At 35.8% G+C, this 23,715-nt stretch overlaps 1 protein-coding gene across 2 annotated transcripts in view; it reads left to right on the forward strand.

Moving 5' to 3' along the window:
- The first annotated feature begins 6,142 nt into the window (after positions 1-6,142).
- LOC128998771 (uncharacterized) overlaps positions 6,143-23,715 on the forward strand; it is an 80,395-nt gene continuing 62,822 nt past the window's right edge. The window contains exons 1-6 of one of the 2 annotated variants that reach the window (XM_054425118.1): positions 6,143-6,305; positions 10,879-10,976; positions 16,037-16,211; positions 17,943-18,018; positions 18,511-18,763; positions 23,324-23,624. In XM_054425118.1, the coding sequence (XP_054281093.1) occupies positions 10,898-10,976; positions 16,037-16,211; positions 17,943-18,018; positions 18,511-18,763; positions 23,324-23,624 (884 nt within the window). In that variant the 5' untranslated portion in view covers positions 6,143-6,305; positions 10,879-10,897. Of the gene's footprint in view, positions 6,306-10,878; positions 10,977-11,795; positions 11,918-16,036; positions 16,212-17,942; positions 18,019-18,510; positions 18,764-23,323; positions 23,625-23,715 lie in introns of those variants that run through there. The other variant, XM_054425119.1, reaches the window with a different exon arrangement.

Genomic DNA, 23,715 nt, shown 5'->3' on the forward strand with positions numbered 1-23,715 from the left:
TTAAAACTACCAACATACCGTTGCAGGCAGTCAGCTACTGGTGGGGTGGCTGTGTATCTCAGTAACAAACTTGGCAGGTAATTATAAACCTTTGGACTTAAGTGGTTTCTCTGAGGATCTCCAGGATGAATTTGCAGGTGTAGTGCTGCCTAATCTTTCAATGGCGGTAATAAGCATGTATCGCTCTCCTATGGTAATGTATATAGATTTCTTGAATTGCTTGAACTTTGTCTAAGTTACCTTACAACCTTTTTAATCCTCTTTTTGTGGTGATTGGAACTGATCTTATCAATTTGCTTAGCTCTGACAACCACGCGTCTGATTTTGTAAATTTGATGCGAACTATATTCCCTTCAATCATCGAACCAACTAGGGGTCCTGCATCTTTGGTCACTTTTCTAACCAACTTGGACAGAATGTGGTTGCGGTAAGTGTTGACAATATTGCAGATCACAAGCATGTTCTGCTGTCGGTCACTACTCCGACTGTGGATCAACATCACTAGGTGTCCTCAAAAGTGTTATCCTTTCAGAGTCTACAGTGAGGAGGCAGAATTTAAACTTATAGAATACCTAGAACTGAATGCACATTTCTGGTTTGATGAAATCAAAGCATTGACGGCAAATGATGCTTTCATGTTTTTTCATGTCAACTTCAACATGGCCTTTGATAATTTTTTCCCAATAAAATGTAAAAAGGTGCATGTTGGCAAGTCAGGGGTTTCTAAAAATAATGGTGTGTCTGTTGTTAAGGACTGGTATACTCCTGAACTCTCTAGGCTAAACCTAAAGAACATGATAACTTTAGTTAAGTTAATGACTTAGTTAGTGTAAGACCTGATCTGTCTAACTTGCTTAAGATGCTCAGAAAACAATACCGTAAGAATGTGAGGGATGCAAAGATCAACTCAAATGCCGCATACATAACAGGGGCTTCCAATCCCTGTAAGGCGGCCTGGAATTTAATAAATCAAAATAGGCCTCAAACAAAGTCTGATATTCTTGGTCCATCTTTTGCATCTGCAGATGAATTCAATTCGTACTTTGTTGAGTCTGTCGAGTCCATCTTGTCAACCATTCCAAATGTAACGTAATCCTCTCCAGTGATCCTGTCAAGCATACCTAATGGTGCACCTACTTTTGAATGGAAACATCGGTCCAAGACATTATTAATGCTGTTTTAGGCTTTAAACTTTCTAACAGTAAAGTTGTGTATGGCATGACACCTAATCTTTTGAAACTCATTGTGTGGGCACTGGTACTTATACTAGCCCATTTGGATGCTTTTTAGTAGATATTTTTCCTGCTCCATTAAAAGTCTCAGAACTGTGCCTATCTACAAAAAAGGGTCCGTGACAATGTTGCAAGTTATCGACCAAAATCGTTGATTCCTGTATTTTCTAAACTGTTTGAAGCTATTATGTTTGCTCAATTGTACGACGACCTTGAAGCACACAGCCTCTTAGTGCCTGGTCAATTTGGCTTCAGGACAGCCAAATCCACTACCCATGTAGCACAGATGGTTGGGCCAACGTTGGTAAATTGTGGAGCCACACAGTTGGCCAACGGTAGAAATGTCACCTCTTTAAACTGTTTTCCAGCCAACCATTGTCCAACCGTTTTATTTTTCACACAAAATAATAAAGATTTAGTACGAAAAGCATAATTATTAGTTGAGTAAATTGATTAAATAGTTCATAAAAACAAATTTTGAAAAAAAACTAGAACAAAATTTTTTGGCCCAGACGGGTCTCGAACCCGGGTCCTTCGACTTATGAGCCTCTTACTTTACCACTGAGCTATCTGTGATTTGCTGATATAGAGAGTTTTCAAGTCGTGAAAGAGTAGCCGACAGTTGCAATGGTCGCAATACTTCAAACATTTTTGATACTACACAGTATAATATGATTCTGTTAATCTGTTAAGGCATCATAAGTAGTTTTTTTTTTTTTGGAGTTAGAGAGGATACTGGTATTTGAATGATTAATTAATTACCGTTAGATTGTTAATGCTATTATAATTGCCTGTTATATGATTAATTACTCTTTCCCCTTAAATTGTTGCAAATAAGTTAAAGAATATTAATTTAAAAAATATTTGCATTATTAAAATTATTAAAATTCATTGTTGTAGCGCCGGAACTGTAATATATAAAATATCTGGTTTTACAATACCTTTATCAGTTCCAAAAACTTTTGGAAACTTTTGGAACTGATAAAGGTATTGTAAAACCAGATATTTTATTATAATTATGTTGTGAAAGCTAGACCCAGAGAATGAAAGTCGTGTAAACTCAACTATGGACCATTGTTGGTCCAACAAAAGTATCTTTTGTTGGTCCAACGGAGTGAAAAACGGTTGGACAACGGTTGGCTTGATGTATGATACCCAGCAATGCATATTAATGTATTTCATTAACAATGAACCAATGTTGGTCCACAGTTGTAAATATTGGTTGGCCCAACTACGAGATATACAGTTGGACAACGGTTGGTTAGTTGTGGAAGCTGTCCCACAGTTGGCCAACGTTGGCCCAACCATCTGTGCTACATGGGTATATTGGCTGTTGATTCTATTGTACAATTAATTGTTGATGCTTTTGAGTCTAAGAAATCTACCTCCGTAATACATTGTGACCTCTCTCGCGCTTTTGATTGCGTGTCACACGAAATTTTGCTCATGGAATTGGGAAAATATGACCTAGAAGGCAGTGCTCTGAGATTGTTCAAATCCTACCTTGAGTGACCGCCAACAGGTTGTAAGTTGGAATACACATCCAAACTATTAGCTGTAAAACACGGGGTTCCGCAAGGTTCCATTATGGGACCTCTGTTATTCTTAGTGACAATCAATGACCTCTATACCAGACTTGAAGGTAATTGCATGTTGTATGCAGATGATACTTCCCTTAAACTTAGTACAACCTTAAATTAGGTTATAATTATATCATGTAAAGCGACCCGTGAACAAGCAGAGCTGTCTGTCAAAACGGGATATTGTCGGCATTTCTAAATGTTTCAATACTAAGATATGTTGGTTTAGAACCAACCTCAATTGAGTTACACTGTTTCACCGATGCTTCGAACATTTGCTATGCAACTGTAGTATATATTGGTGTGCAAAACGGAGCGGTTTAAAAAACCAACCTGTATTTTCCAAAAGCCATTTAACTCCTAAAACTAAGATAAACATCTCTGTTCCTCGTCTGGAACTACTTGGGGTTTTAATAGGTTCGCGCTCCTTGAACTTTGTGGAGAAGAATTTAGAACACCCAGTTTCAAGAAAGTTTCTTTGGGCCGACTTCCAGTGTGTCTTAAATTTGATTAATACAACTAAGAATTTGCCTAAATTCACTGAATGAAGAGTTTGTGAAATAAAGACAAATAAAGATGTTATATATTAATATGTTCCATCCAAAAATAATCCATCATCAAATGTAGCAACTCGTGACATGAAAAAATGTGAACAAACTTTGTAACTATCAAATGTGGTGGTCATGACGCGGATGAATGACGTTGCCGTGACCGTGGAGTCAATGATGATGTCTACTTGGCCGTGGAAGATTTCCGTCATCCAAAAAAAATCCAAATGAGCTAGTTAGAATTTTTTATTGCTACATTTTTTCTTTACTTGAGAAACACCCCATCTTATATTTTAAAACGTGACAGGATTTTTTTCACGTTTCTGAATCAACCATTTGATGGATTTTCATGATTTTTGTGTTGAAAGAAAGATAATTTTGAGAACTAGGGAATGTCAAAGCCATAATTTCAGTTTAGGGTTTCAGTATTTTAGAAATTAAGTTATAAATTTTAAAAAGTCTAGCAGCCGACGCTAACCCTAACCTAGCTTTTGGTATAATACCATTTGTTTCATGTAACAGCTGTAAACATTCAGCGTTTTTGACAAAAAATTCAGCATTTGGATTAAAATAAAATGACATACGCAGGGTTGACTTATTTTTACTAAGTATAATGCATTTTATACTCATTGATAAGTTCATTTTATTCTGTAAGAGGATGAGAGATCATTCAAAATATACATAAAAAAATACCAGATGTTCTATTTTTTAGCAGTCTTTAAAATTTTTATTTTGTTTTAGTGCAATATAATTTGTTATAACTAACAGCTGGTTGAATATAAAAATATTGTATTTTTATGATTATGAGGTTAGTTTATTTACTCTGTGATTTTGTCATTGATTATATTATAGGAAATAAGTAAGATTCTATAACCATTGATGTATACGATTCGAAGCTCACGAGTCTTCAAAAGAAAGCGTATGAAAATTATTTTACTACTCGACTTTTTTAAGGAAAGATTGGGAAAGTAACAACGGTCACAAGTTTTAATTCATCTTGGCAGCTTTGTCTTTACAAAAAATGTTGATCTGTTTAAACTAAGCTTGAATTAGGAATAGATATTGATATAACTATAAAGTTTTAAAGGGCTGCTCGATTCCCGTACGTAGGACGGGCCAACAGCTCATTACATATTAATACTATATGACATAAAGACGGGGTTTGGTGTAGAATTCAAAAATTTGGTTAAATTATAAAAATTGACGTTAGTATCAAGAATTGAGAATCGCTAAATTTTGATATCAATACATCACTAATTGTTGAAAAATCCAGTCTTGAAAAATTTGGAATTGGACTTGAATTTTTAAATGGTAGTAAATAAACTAGACACCCTAAATTTTAACTTTTTATGTAGTGGAAAATAACGTCTTGTACCATAACCAAGAAGGTGTTGGAGCTCTCAATAGACAAAGTCAAGTTCTTGACTCCGTCTGTTCTGAGAAGACCTGAGTTATATGCTACAAACCAGCAATTAATTTAGAATCCTAGGTACACAGTACACACACACATTCAGGATTTGGTTTGGATTAGTATGTTCCTGTCTTTTACCTTATGTCAGCTATTTCCCATTATGTGTAAGGGTGAAGTTCTTGAATGGAATTCGTAAATTAGCCGATTACAAGGTCCTTCAAGTATGTTCAACGTGTTCACTGAATCCATAATTCCTTTTATTTTGATTTCCAAATAGCCTAAAATACATCTTTGGAGCTTATATATTTTTTCAAAAAATTTCGCCCCCTCCACACTGAGGGGTATTCTATACCCCCCAGACCCCCCGATGACCCGGTATAGCCCCCCCCCACATTTTGGGGCCTAGATCCACATATGTTTGGCAGTTAACATAAGACCAGAAGGATTTTATATTTTATTTGAAGGGTATGTTCTCCTCAACTTTGTTCAGACACATTTAGAGTGGCATTGGCTGGTAAGTTGAATATACAGATTATTTTTAGATGTTGAAAGTTGATGTAGTCTTGTTGGGACTGGAATGACTTGGATTTTTTATGCAGAATATTGTTTCGAACCTCCAAACTACTAAGATGTTTTGAAAAGAAAACCATTGTGGAAATTTACAATTGTCAACTTTTCTCATGGGCGTGTACAATTGGAGAAATTGTTAAATACGTCTTCAATGCTCTTGTAATATTGTATCAATTGTAATTTTAGCTCATAACTGTATCTACTAGGTAAGGAATTTGACACTATTCAATATACAGTGTACAATTATTGAATAAAGATATTGAAATGAAATAATGAAATGAAATGCTATGATCCATTAAAGCAGGATAGTTTAGTTAGTTGGAGCAGACTATAAAAAAACAAACTAACTTGTAGTCATAGACATTGGACATTATATGCCCATGACTACCCGTCAGCAATAAACTCACGGACACGGTCGGTAGTACAAGTAGTTTTAGTAGGATTAAGACATTTAGGATAGACACTAGTAATTTTCGAAGTGATTTTTTTTAAACACTGGTTGACTAATTTTTAGATAGTTTTGCTATGCATTTATGAGCACTATACTGTTATAATAAAGATGTTTTTTTAAGGTGGTTGAATTCTTTGGAATATGTAGATTGTTTCGCAAAGATATAGCCATCTTATCCAGGTTAAATACTTACGATACAGATTTTGAGAATTAAGAAAAAACACTGATTATACATCTTGTATAACCACACAAAGCATAGTGAAAAAAAACTGGCGTTCGTATTTCCTTACTCCATAGCTATGATCTAAAAAAAAGTCCTTATTGTGTGTGAAACAATTCCATTAGTTTCTTTCTCTTCATCTTCATCATCACTGATCAACTTCTTGTAACACCTTGTTTGAAGACGGATTGCTAGTTGTATTTAATTGATTTGACAGTTTTAAAATATACTATTCCATATTATTGTTTCAATGAAGAGAGGAGAAGCACGATTATCCTATGAATTGAACACGAGTAAGCAATAATCTGTTTATAGTTAGTAGGCCTACACTGTCGATTACCTACTAGGCTTAACAGGCTTTCGTTCACATGTAACTTACTTCGTCACATTTATTGCTTACTAGAAATTTGCCTCAACCTCCTTACTCTTGCTTATAATTATAGTTCGATAATTGTCTTTTATTGTATGTTTATATTGTACAGTCCTACTCGTGTTTCATAGGAAGCGGACATCTTGGATTTCATGATAATACTGAGGAGACATGATAAGGGAATGGGCTGACAATAGTGATCCGAGTCGCATTTTACTTTGAATGGCAAACAGGTGTGCCTAACTATTTCTCTTTACGGAAATCCACGTTCAAGTTTGAACTGAATTGAATTGAATTGAATTGAATTGAAGTTAGATAGTTAGGCCTACAGCTAACACTTGTCCTAGGCATAGGCTAGGCCTAACGGTATATCTTCCTGCATTAGGCCTATAGTAATCAAGAAACATTAGTTCCTAACTTGCACTTCAGCAGATGCATCATGGTGAGTTTATGATAACTTGCTGAATATTGTCAATCACCAATTCATTTGCACCTTGGCCATTCTAGATTTCATAACTTCGTCAGGCATATGAAGTACCATTGTCGTGATTAGTCAATTTATACTTGCCTAGGCTGTAGGCCAGGCCTTGCCTACGCCATAATTTGTTTGATTAATAACTTAGGCAGGCCTAGCCTACATTTATTTTTTACCCTCAAGATTTTGTACCAATTCTCGTATGTTAAGGCCTATTTTATTAATTTATTCCAAATGCCACCACCTAATTACAACAAATTGCATGATGATATTGTTTAGTGATCGTAGAAGCTTAAGTTAAATGGATTTAGGCTGGCCTTGCTCATATTACTTTAGAACTAGGTAGGCCTATCTTAACGGCAAGTGCTGTTCCACGTTAGGCCCTATCTGCGTTAACCCTTAGAGTGCCAGGCGAGAAATAAAAGTAACGCTCAAAAAATGCCGATGATTTTTCCCGAAGGTCGCGCTAAAAATGCCGAGCGCGATCTGGCGATTTTTAGGTTAAAATTTCGTAAAAATCGAATTTTCGATATTTCGACCAACGAAAATCGATGTATCGCATCTAGCAACTTTCGACTCAATGTTAATATATGGGTTAAAAGAATCCGAGTATTTATTCGGTTGTTATGACAGCTGTTCGATCATTACGAAACGTCCGGTCAGCCGGACGTTGGCACTTTTGGCTCGTTCTAAAAACGTCCGGTCGGCCGGACGTTGGCACTTTTGGCTCGTTTTAAAAACGTCCGGTTCCCCGGACGTTGGCACTCAAAGGGTTAAATATGCATTTTAGGGATTGCATGCGAATTTGACATTTTTTTTCATCATAAGTTACCTACTCGAAGTTTAACGCTGATTCCGAAAATGACGTTCTTTTCTGAGGAAAACGATCATAACGCGGAAAAACTACCAAAAATTCTTTTTTACCAAAACACGTCATGTGGGTACTCAAATTAACTGTAATATTTAGCAGATCACGACTATGCAAGAACTTTTTGTATCCGAGGTCAAATAAGCGAGATTTTCATGTAAATCTGTGATGCTATTTTGGATTTATGCTCCAACTTTTGTCTGTGTCAAAATACCAGCTGATCAGGATCAGCTTGTCATTATTTTATTATAATTGTTTGTGTTTTAATTTAACAGGTAAAAGGGATGATACTAAGCATAACCTAACCTACCCTAACCTAACCAACCTAACCAGCCTAACCTAACCAACCTAACCCAACCTAATCAACCTAACCTAACCTAACCTAACAAGCTACATGGCAGTGCTACTACAGCTAATGAATAGGTTGGTAGCCTACAGAAAAATTTCCCAATTTCAAGCATATTTCCCATAATTCTCCTGACTAATTACACATTATTTTTTAAACATTAAATTACAATGATAAACTACGTAAGATGTCTCCCCCACCCAAAACCCCAAATTCCCACCTGTCTGCTCTAGTGAGTTGGAGTTATTGCTGGTAGTATCATGTTTTCCTGTAAATCTCGCTTATTTGACGTCGGATCCAAAAAAATACTTGCATAGTATCTACTTAATATTCCGGGTAATTTGAGTACTCACATGACGTGTTTTGGTAAAAAATGTTTTGGTTGTTTTTCCGCGTTATGGTTAATTCCGCGGAAAAAGAACGTCATTTTCGAAATCAGCATTGAATTTCGAGTAGAATGAAAAAAAAAATTCAAAAATCGTGCGAACCCTAAAATGCATATTAACCCTATCTGCAGACTCAGACTACCTCTTTCTGTCGTTTCCCCAACATCGACAATCGTAGCCTACATTTAGATGCCAACCTTTTTGCAGTAAAAACATTTTAAAGTTTGTGACATACGGCAGTCACGACACAAAATATAGGCCCTACCTATGACCTTTCTTGTCACAGTTCCAACATGTGGAGATAAGATTTTTCTCGCATGTTATTCGGATGAACCTTGCACTCACGCTCCGAGTGAAGTCGTGGGTTTGCAGATGTAAAGGTCCTGGTAACATTACCCATCCGAGATATCAGAGGAGATATAAAGATATTGCATCCTCGTCTTGGGTGATAAGCAGTTTCCAGGACTAACGCTGCCAGTGGAGGGGGAGGAAAAGTGATTTTTTCCTAAAATAGCCCTCAATGTGTTCTGAGCATTTCGTCGATCGAGAAGAAGTCGTGTCTCCTCATGGTCAACTTATATTTGAGTCTCATATTTGTATACAAAATATTCATTTGTTCGTGGAGACTTAAAGTTCCCTTGCGCCGCATGAGAGTAGTTAGAGCCACAACAAAGTTTCTGAAAGCTTGGTTGTCCCCTTGAGTCTGGCGCTGAATTTCTTTGTCTTGATTTCGCTGGTAGGCCTATCCCGGGGCTAGGTATTGCAGCTCGAAACTTGATCGGAATGACTCATAAGTGTGACATGAGTCTTTATGGTTTCGATACCACAGTAGCGCGTTACCATGGAGTAGTTATGAAATTCCTCATATAATGTTGTCTTTATTAATTTCATAGGCCTCTTTAAGTGCTAAAATAGTACTCATAGCACTAACCGATGCTATATATACATTTCCTAGACCTCACTATCACGAAGAACAATAACAAATTGGATTGTAGCATTAACCATCCACTTTCCATGCAAATATATAGGCCAGATGTATCAGGCATTTGAAACCCGCTACAAGGAACACAGGCCAACTCCAAAAATTAATAAACAAAAATCAGCCTAAATTTGCTAAACACTTGGTCGACTCAAATCACTCAATGAATGTATTAACAAAGGTTTAGAAACATCTCTTCTGTGTAAAAGGTATTAAACTTGACACCCTGGAGCAGTTTGAGATTTATATAATTTATAATAACGAACAGTGTAAGGAACACATCCTTAACGAAAAATTAAAGTTACGTTCTCACTCGATTTTTAATACGATTCTACAATCAAGAACAGTTGATTGAAGACCTGATAACATGAGTGATAGTAGTATGAGAGGAGACGACCTGACATAGACCTCTAGTCTGCTACCAACCCTGCGCCACGCCAGGCTAAATCAGAAAATGTGTATTCGTATTCGTACCATTTTTATGTTTATATGTTTGTCTCGTCCTTGTTTAAATTGTGTTTTTGACGAGTCGCAAGCTTTGAGAACGTTGCCTTCGCAACGAAACATGTAACTTGATGAGCAATAATAATCGTTGAACTATTTGACGGAGGTTTGTAAAACCTATTATTGTCTTGACAATACAGTCCGGGGCAAGTAACATGAATTTTGAATAGTCTACCATATATTATTTGAATACTGCACCTTGCTACTATTCCTTCTACAAACAAGCAAGGAATTCTATTCCTTTTTTGTTTGTCACGACCTATTGTGTGGGTACTGCTTGTAAAGCGGGTATTATGCTGTTTAGACTTGGATTTGATTGAGACATTTTGCAGTATAAACTTAACCGTCTGTTTATTTAGTGGCTTACTTCAGTTGCTCTTCCAAATGCATTTTACTAGGACTGAGTATCTATATAAATAACCTTGATATAAATATAATGTTTTCAGTTGCCTACTACATAGGCCTATTAACACTTATCATCATATATTTCATTCAATTCCGTTCCACTAGCACCGGTCAAGTTACTGTGCAGGCTAGGCTATCTTGTAGTTTTTACATTTTGACCTTTTAACTTCCAAAACTACTAGCCTATCCACTAGAATCTTAGAAATATGTTTTTATTTAAAACAAAGGTTATCGATTTATGCATTTGGTTTAGTGACTTTTTTTAACATAATAACTTATTAGTTCTATGATGATACACTAAGTTTATTTTTTTAAATTCTAACTGATTTAATTTTAACTGTGACAAATACCTATAAATATAAAAATGGTTTGGTTAAAGATAAGGTATTAAGCTCTACTACCACACAGTTAATCAATCTATAAAGTATTGGTTTATCCAAGTGTTTATTTGGAGTACGCCTAACTCGATCAATCAATTTAAGGTATCTAGAATATTGTTGGTTCTGTTTGCCATTAAATGTATGGGGTTTCAGATGAACTAATGGAGTCAAAATGATGGGTGACAAGGAAAAAGAAAATGACGATGACACTCTTGATGACAATAACTATGATGATGAGGTGGAGATGGAGGGTAAGTTGATTCAAATTTTCTTCTTGAAGGTAGTAACTTTTGATAGTTAAAATTAGTCGGAAGGTCATGTAGTTTCCAATAAATTTTAGAGGTTATCATAACAAATACTAAACACTTTATTTAATTGTCAGATTATAATATTCTATATATTAATAGGCAAGCATGTTTCTTGAAAACCTTTTTTCTCAGCTTGCGATTGCAGGTTTGTGAAGTAGGCCTAGGTTACACTGAATAAAAGTTAAACCTATTATCTTACTTGTGGATGAGTACCGGTAATGCTACTGTTTATAATGTATATGAAACACCCATGTGGAATGTAAAGGTTGAAAATCAAGTCTGAAAATGTGTTTCTAACCACTTCAGAAAAAATACAAAAAAATTAAATACTTGTGAAATTACTAAAGTTCTCCTCCATTACTGTTAAAGATTTGAAAACCTTCGCAATTACCCACCAAATGAAATCTTTGGAAACCGTCCTAAAGGACACACCGAGGTTTCATCAATAATTGCACATTTTTTATGTAGGTTGCTGTTGCCAGTAGTGATATGAAACTATGACCTTTTTGTGTCTCAAAAATTTATATTCCGAACTTAAAACACTGAATGCTTAGAACCTATTAATAGATCCTCTTTTAACTGATTTTATAAAAAAAATTGTTAACTTAGGTTTATTATGTTATCTAAACCCGTGGATAAATAGGCCTAATATGAGTACTAAATCCCGTGGATGAATAGGCCTAATATGAGTACTAAATATAAGTTAGTACACAAGAAACAAACTATTAAGGGCATCTTGTGTACAGAGTTATTATAAACCAACTTAAAACAGATTTTTGAATTTTTTTAATGCATCCACGTAGGACTCATTGATATATTCAATGAGCAAAAGGAAACACCATGTTCAAAGAATGTCTCAAAAGAGAATCCTGAAGCGACAATTGGTGAGTACAACCAACAATGCATGGTTGTACTTCAGTTATATCTATTGTTTAGTAGTTGTGTGGATTTATTTTTGAAATTTAATCAACAAAGAATATCCCTGAATTGATGTTCTGCACACAATGTATTATGCTGCGATTATTTATTTCTTAACTTATTCTGCTTGTAAAATTACAAGCTCTATTGCATGTATTATGTTTAGTGATAAAAAAATCTATACATCAATTGTTTAGTAAACAAGCACTCCCCTACATAGGAGTAGGCCTACTATAATCTTTTGTCTACAAAATTGCCTATATTTTTTAAATTGGTAGTTTTACAACTTTTGCTTATTGGCAACACATTTTCAACGAGTAGTGAAACAATGAACACAAAAAGTCTTGTATCTATATTATTTATTTTTCCGCAGAAAAATAAAAGTGTCATTGAATATCAAACACATTATTCTTTTCAATGAGTTTGGCGGCCTCTTTTAACTATGCATTTGCCTATCCACATAGGTCTCAGGCCTGTGCCTAGAACGTATCTATCAAAGCAACTGGTGAGCCATGGTAGTACAAAAGTGCACATTATGCGGCAGGCATCAGAATCCCATTACACCTCTGTTACGGATTTTTAGCCATTCACGCTACTGACTGAACCAGCGATTTACCTAATTTTTTCAATGCAAAAAGTAAAGCCCTTATCACACGATCTGGTGCGCACTGTGCGGCGCCCGCCGGATTCGGCGTTGGGCTATGGGACTAGATGAGTCTTTTCACCCGATGCCTGGCGCGTGCTGCACGACAAATTTACCTCACAGTGCTAGTTAAGTTACCACCGGACACCCCTACGCCGGACAAGCAGTGCTGCGCGGCGTCCTTGCTGGACAACTTGGCGAAGGGCTATTGTTTCTCATTGGAGCTTTCACGTGGTCCGGCGCGCACTGCATGGACCAACCCCTAGGCTGTCTCAACCTAGAAAACTACCTGACCAAGAGGTTGGAACAGGAATATCAGAAATAATTCATCGTATCAGAAAATAATACTTAAAGTGATCATGAATCATATATTTTCATGTTCGTCCCATGAAAATCGGCCAACTTAAAGTATCGAAACAAACTTTTCCCCTTATAACTATATAACTGTTGTGTCGCCTTGCCGCGCGCCGTATCGTGACTCATATTACAAATCCACCCAATTTCTCTACTTCAGATAACTCAAATCATTCAATTTCTGATTGCAAGCTCAACCAACCTAAATAGACTTGCTTTCGCTACATAACACATAATTCTTGGGCAATGAGTGACGGGGATTTACTCGCAATGCCAGCCCAGCCAAGAACCAAAGATTGTGTTTTTGACCTCTGGGGACCTCAAAACGAAAAAGCAAATTGCTACCAGGTCTTACCACAAGACCTACGGTAATAGCTTATTCCTTATATGGGAAATTCACTAAAACTACAATGAAACTTCACATATACATTTATACATATTCTAAAACAAGATGATAGAATTTAAATACAGACTAAAAGGGTAGGTAATTTATTTCATTTGTACAATCGAAAAAATCTGGATTTTTAGCTGAATCTGAGCAGATAGTAGTTTTTTTTTTTTTTTTTTTTTTTTTTAATAGAGGGCCAGGCTTACAAGTTACCATGGGATTGCATCGCAGCTAGAACAGCTTATTGTGCACCCTCGTTCACAGATCCTCATTCTCCGTCAAATCTCAGGTCCTTGGTGAACCGTGAGAGCCTTTTAACTATGGTGACCTGTTCTTCCCTTTGATCTCCCATCAATAGGCCAAGGGATCTCATACGCAGACCTTGTAGGGCTGGGCACCTAAATATACCTTCACAGCTTTCACAAGGTCTCTGGCTGGGGCAAGCCGTAGCGAGATTTCCCTGAAAGGACTCAGCTCCTGAACTTGCTTGACCAGCCAATCCTTTGTGGCTGTGTCAGCACAGCCTCCACCTTTCTTCCTGGAGGCTTCATTAGAGTCAGCTTTGGGGGTACCACCCTTGCCCTGCTTTTTCCCAGCATCCTAGTTCCCGGAGGAACTGGCTTTACAGGCAGCAGAGTTAGGGTGCTTGGCAGCCCACACCAGCCTCCTCTCACTTCTGGATAGCACCTTTTTGCCTTTGGCTAAAGCATCCGCTATCCTCCGTCTTTGCAACTCACCCCTGGAAAGTCGTTTTTCGTACGAGGGATCTCATACGCAGACCTTGTAGGGCTGGGCACATAAATATACCTTCACAGCTTTCACAAGGTCTCTGGCTGGGACAAGCCGTAGCGAGATTTCCCTGAAAGGTCTCAGCTCCTGAACTTGCTTGACCAGCCAATCCTTGTAGATAGTAGTGCCACAGACTCTAGGCCCAAGGCAGCAATGTCGGTTCAGATCCTGGTATCTGCCACTACTTTTTATCAGCACACTTTACCTTTGTACTGTACCGGCTCACCTCATGCTTTGATAGGCACGTTCCCAACAAATAGGTCCGTACCGTAGCCCATGTGGATGGACAAATATAATACAAATTTTATCATATGCTCGGTTACAATTGCCTACTGTAAATTGCGGGAAAGAAGGAATGTGTAATATAACACTTAATCTGAAATGTAAAATTCCTAGAAATATATGACACTTCAAGTTGGAAGTTGAACACACTAAATATTCAGTGACCGACCGAACTCCCAAAGTGGAACTAAATTCAACTACAACAGAGCGACATTGTTGCAGAAAGACAAAAAAAAATTTTTTTTTGGGAAATGAAAAATTAGGTACCGGTACTTCTTTTCACAGGCAAAGTTAGGTTTAAGTTTAACACACAACCTGTGTAAGTTTCCGCAGAAAATGCTACATAACACGTTAATAAAATAGTTTTTTTTCCAAAAAATATTTCTGTAGAAAGTTAAAGAGTTTATTCGCTGAACAAAAATTTTCCGTGATGCAAACAGATCCGGTAACACTACAAAACGTCATGCATTATATAAACAAAAGTTGCGACGTCAATATTCGGTGCATCGGTTGTAAGAACGCATAGAATAACCGAATTACTAAAACGATTCAATGTAATAACAGTAGGCGTATTCAAACTGATACGGGTGTTTAAAACGTTCTGCTTTGGAGGACCGCACCAACTGTTGTGAATCGTGCCACCAAACCTTTACTTACAGCTGATGTGTCCAATTTATTTTGTTTGATTTATCATTAATTAGGCCTAGCTTGTAACTCCTTTAAAGGCTATATATGGAGTGCGCTGAAACTTATTTCCTTCACTTTGAATATACATATTTTTGAACCCCTTGTTCATAGAAATTAGCTAAACAAAATTTGTATTTGTTAAGAACTGGCATGAAGCTTTCATAAACAAATTTATTACATTTTAAGATTCATGCTGAATTATTTTTACATCTATTTTTAAATATAAGGACTAGGCCTATACATAAAAGTCCCACTAAACCTCACACACTCACATACAAATCAAAAGACCTCGATTCACATCTGTTAAATACATTTACATAAATAGTTTAGAATAATTTAATGTATACGGTATAAAAGTGTTGAAACTGTACGACTAGAATTTTACATTTGTGTGCAGTAGCACACTAAGTAGGCTACAATGGTCATGATTATGTAGGCTATTATTAATCGTTCTTCACGTTACACTTGGCAATGTTATACATTTTTAGATCCTTTAAAATATCAAATAAATAAAGCCTTCTGTATCAACAAAGTTCTTTAGTTTAATTTTGAAATCATCCTGCATGCTTGCATGAAATCACAGGTGCTTGCCACAAACCTTCATGGAATTAGTAGCGCTATAAACATTTTTTTGCTAAAAAGAAAAAGAAAAAAAAATTAAATTTTGTTTGTTAATTTTTGTGTCTCACTTTGGACCTTGCCGCCATGTTTTGTAAACTTGAAGAGGCCAAGATGTTGTATTATCATAAATAAATATATTTCAATTGGAATTTTGAATTTGAATCCTGCATGCTGTATGTGACCTACTGTATGTGGTTTAGGAATCTTCGTTTTTCTCTTCAATAATTGTAACTTATGATTTGGTAATACTACTTTATTTTGATCAACAATTAAATGACTGAAGAATTTTTAAACTTTTCTCAATTTAATTTGATACCACAGAGGAAGCTGAAGAGACGAGGTACTGGGAAAAAATGCGGGAACTTCAACGCTACATCCCTGTCATGCGCCGCATCGCCGACTGTATTGAGAAAGACAAAGGCGGCTCAGGAGAAAAGAATGCATGTCAAAAAAGGCTCCTTGCTGTTTACAAACTGATCGATAATCCCGGAAATGAGTAAGTATTCTTGAATAGTACAGTTATTTTGCGACTGTGCTTTCCTTTGCTTAGTGCTGGACACTTCTTCCTGCCAAGTTAAAATTTGTTGTCTAATGTAAATTACCTGTTAGTTGCTTCACATGGCATATACAGATTTACCCTATCTAAGAAAAGATCTAAATTTTACTCCTGTTATGATTTTATATGTTGACTTCTCTGACTCAATAATCCCTGTAGTGTCAGAGTGTTTGAAGTTATTTTGCTAATTTACTGTTTCTAACAGCTGGTCTCATATTAACTATGTTATATCTTGTTTACTTTTGTTCAGTTGAAGAAATACAGTCCACTAAGAAACATTATCTAGTTTTTTTCTCTATTTATCCATCTCCATCAACATTTTAATCTAAGTTTATCCATCTATCTAAATTCTTTAATCACAGAGCGCTGCAAACTCAGACCAGTGATAACATAAATTCACTATTGCATTTTCGTATGTCTCTTTTTGTGTGGATGTTGATGGGCTAAGTACTGTTGGGGTCCAACTTGAATGTGTGCGATTGGAGTACGCATATGATTGATTTAGAGCTTGCAACCTCCGGCATTCCAAGTTTGTTGTAGATTGCTACACGTTTCGTCAACATAGTGACATCATCAGGTAATCTGCTATTGCTTTATCTTAAACAAACAATATAAAACAGCCATTGCACAATACACAAAAATACATTAAACAACCGTGTGATCGGTAATGTCATCGCAGTAGCCACAATTTGCTTACGCACATGATTAATTCTGGTCGACAACATTATTAATTAATTAATATTCGCATTCCAGTAGTAGGAAATTAATTCTAATTGCACCCTCTCCCCCTCTAAAAACATTAGAGAGCTCACCACCCTCTCTCCCCCAATATCAACTTAATACAACATCTAGGCATTTTCTTTTCACAGTCACAACTCGAGAAAGCTCTACTTGAAATAATGGGACTTATTTTACTTTCATATTTTTAGTAATGGTCGGATCCGGATATCAAACTACCGGATCTGCCGGATCAGAGCTAGAACCGGCGCCCGATCGGATCTAAAAAAATCCGGATCTTGGGCTGGATCCGGTTTTGATGGATCCGATTTTTCCTGACTTTTTTAGTAACACAAAGCCTTCTGTATCATATACTAGACTATCTGTGTCTGTGTATAAGAAGACTCTGTGTACAAGAAGACTCTGTGTACAAGAAGACTATCTGTGTCTGTGTACAAGAAGACTATCTGTTTCTGTGTACAATAAGACTATCTGTGTCTATGTACAAGAAGACTCCTCTAAAATAAGGCAACTTTAAATCTGCAGCAAGTTTTATAATATCCAAACTACTAAATGGTTTTTCTGGAAGTCTTTCAATTATTTCCTATGATTACATTTTTTTTTTTTTTTACTTTTACTACCAGATCCGGTATAAGGTCTCAAATAGAGCCGCTCACCACTTTTATTTTTCCTCTTGCAGGCACATTTAGGATTTTTTCCCAACAGGTTTTTTCTTTCTTATTTGTTTGTTTTTATTTTTGAAGTCTGCCCGTTTCTTCAACCAAATTTTGCTTTAGTTTTCATTATGTTAGTAACTGCCCAGGCGACAGCTCTCTCACCAATACTAGACTCTGAAGCTTTTACCCTTTCCCAAGCTAATAAGCTGTCAGCCACTGATCTAATTTTACTATCCTTCGATACAAACTAATTTTTACCTATTTTTTTTCTTTTCAGCAAACCAGTAGGCTTGAAAGTTTTACTAAAAATTGAGAAGATTTTGGTTGCTATTCACAGAAAATATTTAAACAAGGTAATTATATATATTGTTTTATTTATATTCTTAGTAGGCTGATAACTTGTACATTGTTTATTTGAAATGTATGTTAATTTTGTTAAAATTCTGATGAAAAATTGATTCATCAAAGATCGGCTGTGCTAGCAATAGGCCATCTTATGATTTTGCTTAGTATTTTTTCTTCTTGGATTACCTAAGTTTTCTTTTTCTAGACAATACTCTACTTTTTATTTCACATAAATGTTTACATCAAGCCTGCATATAGCTGGGTAAACAGGCAAAGTAGTCGAGGTTTACATTGAACTTAAAAACTATTACAATATATATTATTTAGAGAACTTAAACTAATAATAAAAAAAAAACATCTAAACAGTCATTATCTTTATTTATTAGAAAATTATAAACTTTATTTTTTAATATTTTACCTGATTGGATTGTTTTAATAGTTTCTGGTACTGTAGATTGTTATGATGAATTCAGCTCTACGTTGACTTTCTCATGTTTCAGGGTAAGAAAGGCCAACAGTCTCCTAAAATAAACGATGGTGCTGGACCTTCCACATCTTACCCTATCAAAGAACTTCCTAGTGAAAAAAATTACACCCAAGAAAGCCACGAAAAAAAGTCTATTAAATTGTCTACTGAGACCAGAAATTTCTTTAAAACCTACCAGAACCCATTGGACAACTTGTTTACCCCTGATACTACCCGCAGCAAAAGTCAACCGTTACTTTCAAACTCCAACATCAAAAGCTCCACAGGTAAATGATGTCGTAGTATATGTCAACCCACCTTTGTAAAAAACATCAACACTGAACAATTTCTTGGTTGACAAAGCCTCTTGTGTTTTCTCAATAAACACCATTCAGGATTTGTATATAACATGGTGTCAACCGACCTGGAGAACCGTGAATTATGCGTAATTTTTTAAACCAAGAAAACCCGGGAATTATTGTTGAATTTTGTACTTTACCTGAATTTTTCAATTTACTGCAATCGTGCATGACGACGATGATGTTTCTGTGATCGCGGGAGACAATTATGATGTTCACACGCCTGCGGAACAATATCAATGAATTTTCCACGATCGCAGAAGAAGGTGATGATGTCCACATGGCTGCAGTGGATAATCAGAATATAACAATGTCTACACGACCGTTGAAGACAATAATGATGTCCACACGGCCGCGAGAGATAATCAAAATTTTGCCTGATGGCGGGGTATATTCAGGATTTTGTGAAGACCACGGAAAACAGTGGTGATGTTTCTGTAACTGAGAAAGATATTTAGGATTTTGCAGTGATTGCGGGAGACGATGATGATGTCTCTACAACAGCGATAGATGATCACGATATTACCTCGAGTTTGGTTGATCGAAAATTTCAATGTTTTTTATTGAATAAAACAGTATCTTGAACTGAACTGATTCAAACGATCAATATCTCAAATGAAAGAATTTATTTCTTGGAGTATTTTTAGACCAAGACATATAAAATTACTAAAAAAAAAATCTGTTACGTATCATTGATTGCAGATAAGTCTTAAAATAATTATAATTGTTGATTCGTGATTCACCAGCGTGCTTTAGGTATGTCCGATATTAATAATCAATAGTTCACATGAAAGCTGGTGTTTTACTGAAGGTTCTTATACTAAAAGGTATAGGATAATGTAATAAATTATAACTGGTGAAATACATCTTTAATTAAAGATTCAAAAAATATTCACATTTTTTTTTTGGCGGAGTAATTCAGTATATTAATGATGATGCTTGATGACAAATCTGTGCATGCATACCTTTATTTAAGACAACATTTAAGAAAATCGGTCAGGTTGAAGAGCCAAACGAACTTGGAAAAGAAAAACCAAATTTAAATCCTATAGGAATGTACAGGGAGGAAGTTTTGTGCATTCCTCAAAATATACGTCACATAAATGAATGCCAATGCTTGATGGCAAATCTGTGCGTGTATACCTTTAATTTTAGATTAAGATTATGAAATCGATTGGGTAAAATAGCAAAAAAAAAAAAAAAACAAAACAAAAAATCGGTTGCATAATACATGGGAAAGCATATGGATTTATTTAACGTGTTTAGAAGGGTTTAAACCTTGAATTGGCTAGTCAGAAGTTTTCATTGCTGCATTAATATTTTCTTAGGCTACTTTAAAAACAACCAATAGGCCCTAACTCCAAAATTACTTACTTTATGGAAGTTTATAGATAAGGATTGGTGTAAACCCATACACAAATTTTTTTAATAAAAAAAATTATATCATTGGTATCCAGAATTGATGTTTCAGCTAGCTGTAGTGAGAATCGATACATTTTGCTATCGACACATAGCAAATTTTCATTGAGTTATTCATAAATGCCACGCTAAAGATTTAGTTTTTAATTTTCTGATCGTAATATTAAATCAGAGTAATATATAAAAGTTGCATACTTGTATCAGGCAATATTACAGTAATGACAAATTTTGTTCCTTTAACTGAGTAACGTTATTTTGATAACTAAAATATCAAACTGTGTTGGCTCTAAAACAAGCATTGCGGGAGTTGGCGCAAAAACACATTTTGGAAAGTTTGGTATGTAAAGTATGACCTGAACTAACTGGAATTACTCATAATTTTTTTTCTGGTTGGCCTGGTGGACACCCTGACATTTGCTGTTTATAGGTAAATGTACCTGATGGAGAAAAAAGTCCCGGAACTGTTAAATATTTCAAAAAATAGTGCAGACAGAGCTACCAAACTTGGAACCAAGTTACTGGTAATAAAAATCATTTAAAAACATCAATTGATGCACTACCTCCTCAGGGAGATGGCCACTAGGAGTCACAAAAAAATCTTGCACATCAAATTAAAGGTCTTTATTATTAAAATCCAAAGCCGCAAATTTGAGTAAAAAGAAAAACAACCAATTAATTGGCAGCTGTTTAAAGATTTCTTGAAAGAATCTTCGAACAGCTGTTATTTTTGACTTAGTTGTCCTTTTCAGCCCAAATTTGCGGCATTTTATTCTATTAGCAAATACCTTTAATTTGATGGGCACATCAACCTATGCTTACTAAAATCAGTACAATATATTATCAGAATCAGAATACTTGATTCTTGAACATAGAGTACAGAATACGCGTAAAACATTACAGAGATTTAAATATAAAACAGCATAAAGTTGTTGGGCTTTGAGGCGCTGTCAGTGGTGATGGTTATTACGATGAGGGTTGTTTAGTTCTTACTGGAACATCGGTGATGTTCTCCAGTTCATGAACTCCTGAACTGTGTAGAATGGTCTCTCCACAAGCCAAGCCGATAAGCGTTGTCTGGTGCTGCTTATGCTAGGGCCTTTTATTGTCTTTGGTATTTTTAGGTTCAGGAACTTCACTCCCATGTAGGAAGGTTTTTCTTAAAAAAGAGTTAGATGAACTGGAAGTGTGTAATTCATAGTCATTGTCTTTGCAGACCTGAATTTTCCTGTAAGGCTTCTTTGCCTCTTTGGGCCAAACTCATGGGCTGAAAAAAAATTGATTTCTCTCTTGTAAACTGATTAAAATACTATAACATGCACATAAACACAAAGTTAAATAACTGAGTTTATGTTGCCAGGTAGAATAAATGCAACTATATGAGCATAAAAATACTTAAGGACTTGGAAAACACAGAATAAAAATGGCGATGCTTACTTACTGGTACAATATCCAAGACAGTGTCTCGGTCCTCTTTGCCTATTCTCCGTGTCTTCTCCATGGCCTTCTTGATATATTTATTTTATTCCTGCACATTATGTATAGGCCTAGGCCTAATATACAGTGTGTAAATTAAGTATGGAAACAAATCTGTATTTTTAAAATCGAAATAGATAGAAATATTCTATTTGTGGCAATAATAGTTAACAAAGATTCTGCAATTTTTCACATGAAAAATATTTTTTTACCCCCCTAACAGGGTAGGTGGTAGGGGGTGACTTATTTTTTTCAAGTAGCAACCCCTATTGAGTGACCCCTCATTTTGAAGAGTTTGTCAAAGGAAACACAATGACGCAAATCCGAGGTGAATATCTCACTCCTAGCCCAAATGGCGGATATTCCAAAATTTGATTTATTGTACGTGAAAAGCACAAATTTCACAAATAATGGAAAGAAATCTGTATTTTTAAAACCGAAATAGATAGAAATATTCTGTTTGTGGAATTGATTGTTGACATAGGTTCCGCAATTTTTTTAATCAACAATATTTTTTCAACCCCTTTAACAGGGTAGGGGGTGGGAGTGACTTATTTTTTTCAACAACAACCCCTATTGAGTGACCCCTCATTTTGAAGGGTTTGTTAAAAGAAAAAGAATGACGCAAACCCGAGGTAGATATTTCACCCCTAGCCTAAATGGTGGGTAATGAAAAATTTAATTTTTGTAAAAAAAAAGCCCATTTTGGAATATCCGCCATGTTAGCTAGGAGTGAGATATTCACCTCGGATTTGCGTCATTGTGTTTCTTTTGACAAACCCTTCAAAATGAGGGGTCACTCAATAGGGGTTGCTATTTGAAAAAAATAAGTCACCCCCTACCACCTACCCTGTTAGGGGGGTAAAAAAATATTTTTCATGTGAAAAATTGCGGAATCTTTGTTAACTATTATTGCCACAAATAGAATATTTCTATCTATTTCGGTTTTAAAAATACAGATTTGTTTCCATACTTAATTTACACACTGTATATATAATGTGATTACTTCTAGGATATTGAATATTTATACAAAGAAATGAATACTCTTCAGGATTATAACAATTCCCTCCTAACCACAATGAATAGGTCCTCCATGGCTCGGTGTTTGCATTATCTTCATTGGTACATGTAACTTCAGGTCAACGTATTTCATCGTCATGAATCATAGGTTGATCCATCTTGCAACCATAACAAAATGAATAATCTTCTGGCGTAAACACTTACGTTTATGATTTTCTTCTGACCTGTAGTGGGCACCCTGAGGAGGTAGCGTATCATGGTAAATTAAAGAAATCTTTGAACGGCTGCAATTTTTTACTAAGTTGTCCGTTTGAGTTTGTGGCATTGTATTTCCTATCAGTTATCTTTAATTTGATGTACATATCAACAAACGACATATTTGATGTACATTTAACATACGATTTTCTTCTGACTCGTACCATATTGATTATTACGTGAGTAGGTTGTTATTTGAGGGGCTCAACTCTAAATTGGTTATGCGGGCCAGGAAAACCAGAAGTTCGGTCTGTTAGACAACCTGTCATTAGATGACCCTGTTAGAAAACTTTAATCAAATAACATTAATGTGTGTTATAGGAGGTCAGAGACCAAGATTCAAAGATGAAGAAAGTGGCAGGACGAGGCCATCCTCTCATGATCCAAGAGGGGAGTCGCAAAAAGCAAGATTTCAAGAGCCTGAACATCAGGAACGGAAATCATCGTCTAATGATCCTAGAGGAGAGGATAGAAGGAGAGGAACACGTATGGATAGTGAAACAAGATATAGACAGCTGTATGAAGAATTGGCATATCCTGCCGATAGAAAATCATCGTACAGAAACAAATCCTCCGAGGATAGATCCAGAGGTCCACATCCCACATCAGAATCAGCCGATAGGTATAACTCCTGTCCTATGAGTATATTTACAATGCACAAGATTTCAATATTTTACTGAGTTGTACACCACAGTTAAGGGATTTTCTATTAG

This window comes from Macrosteles quadrilineatus, unplaced genomic scaffold (assembly GCF_028750875.1).
Source record: "Macrosteles quadrilineatus isolate MER2022 unplaced genomic scaffold, UCM_ALF_1.0 Scaffold_7__1_contigs__length_78375512, whole genome shotgun sequence".
NCBI lineage: Eukaryota > Metazoa > Arthropoda > Insecta > Hemiptera > Cicadellidae > Macrosteles > Macrosteles quadrilineatus.